Source organism: Penaeus monodon, chromosome 30 (genome assembly GCF_015228065.2).
Source record: "Penaeus monodon isolate SGIC_2016 chromosome 30, NSTDA_Pmon_1, whole genome shotgun sequence".
In the NCBI taxonomy this organism is placed as follows: domain Eukaryota; kingdom Metazoa; phylum Arthropoda; class Malacostraca; order Decapoda; family Penaeidae; genus Penaeus; species Penaeus monodon.
Genome location: NC_051415.1, coordinates 9,990,916 through 9,991,277, shown reverse-complemented (window position 1 = coordinate 9,991,277; position 362 = coordinate 9,990,916). Strand labels below are relative to the sequence as shown.

The window sequence follows — 362 nt, the reverse complement described above, 5'->3', positions numbered from 1 at the left end:
ACGGTGATTAGCGAAGAAGGTGATCATCCGCGAAGGGTGGACTGACATCGTTATAGAGCAGAGGGAAGAAAGTGAGGAGCCAGAGGATATCGCAGAAAACAATGGGCAATGGGGCCTAGAGTGGGTCCAGAGGAGGAGGTCCTTCGAGAGCCAGACCTTCAGTGTCGTGGAGGAAGAAGAAGTTGGGACAGAGAAGACCGAGGATTCGGATACGTCGGTCCCTGTTCAAGAAGGGGAAAGCGCAACAACGGAAGAGGAAGCTGGATGGACTCTAGTAAATCTTGAATCTGATGACAAGACTGAGGAAAGTGAAACTGAATACACTTTAAAAGAGGAGAGGAAAGAGGAGGTCAAAGTGTACA

At 49.4% G+C, this 362-nt stretch overlaps 1 protein-coding gene across 1 annotated transcript in view; it reads left to right on the top strand.

The window, feature by feature from the left end:
• The first annotated feature begins 108 nt into the window (after positions 1-108).
• Positions 109-362, top strand: part of LOC119592344 (serine-aspartate repeat-containing protein I-like) — a 1,603-nt gene continuing 1,349 nt past the window's right edge. Inside the window, exon 1 of the mRNA XM_037941171.1 lies at positions 109-274. Coding sequence (XP_037797099.1) covers positions 109-274 — 166 coding nt within the window. The remainder of the gene's footprint in view (positions 275-362) is intronic.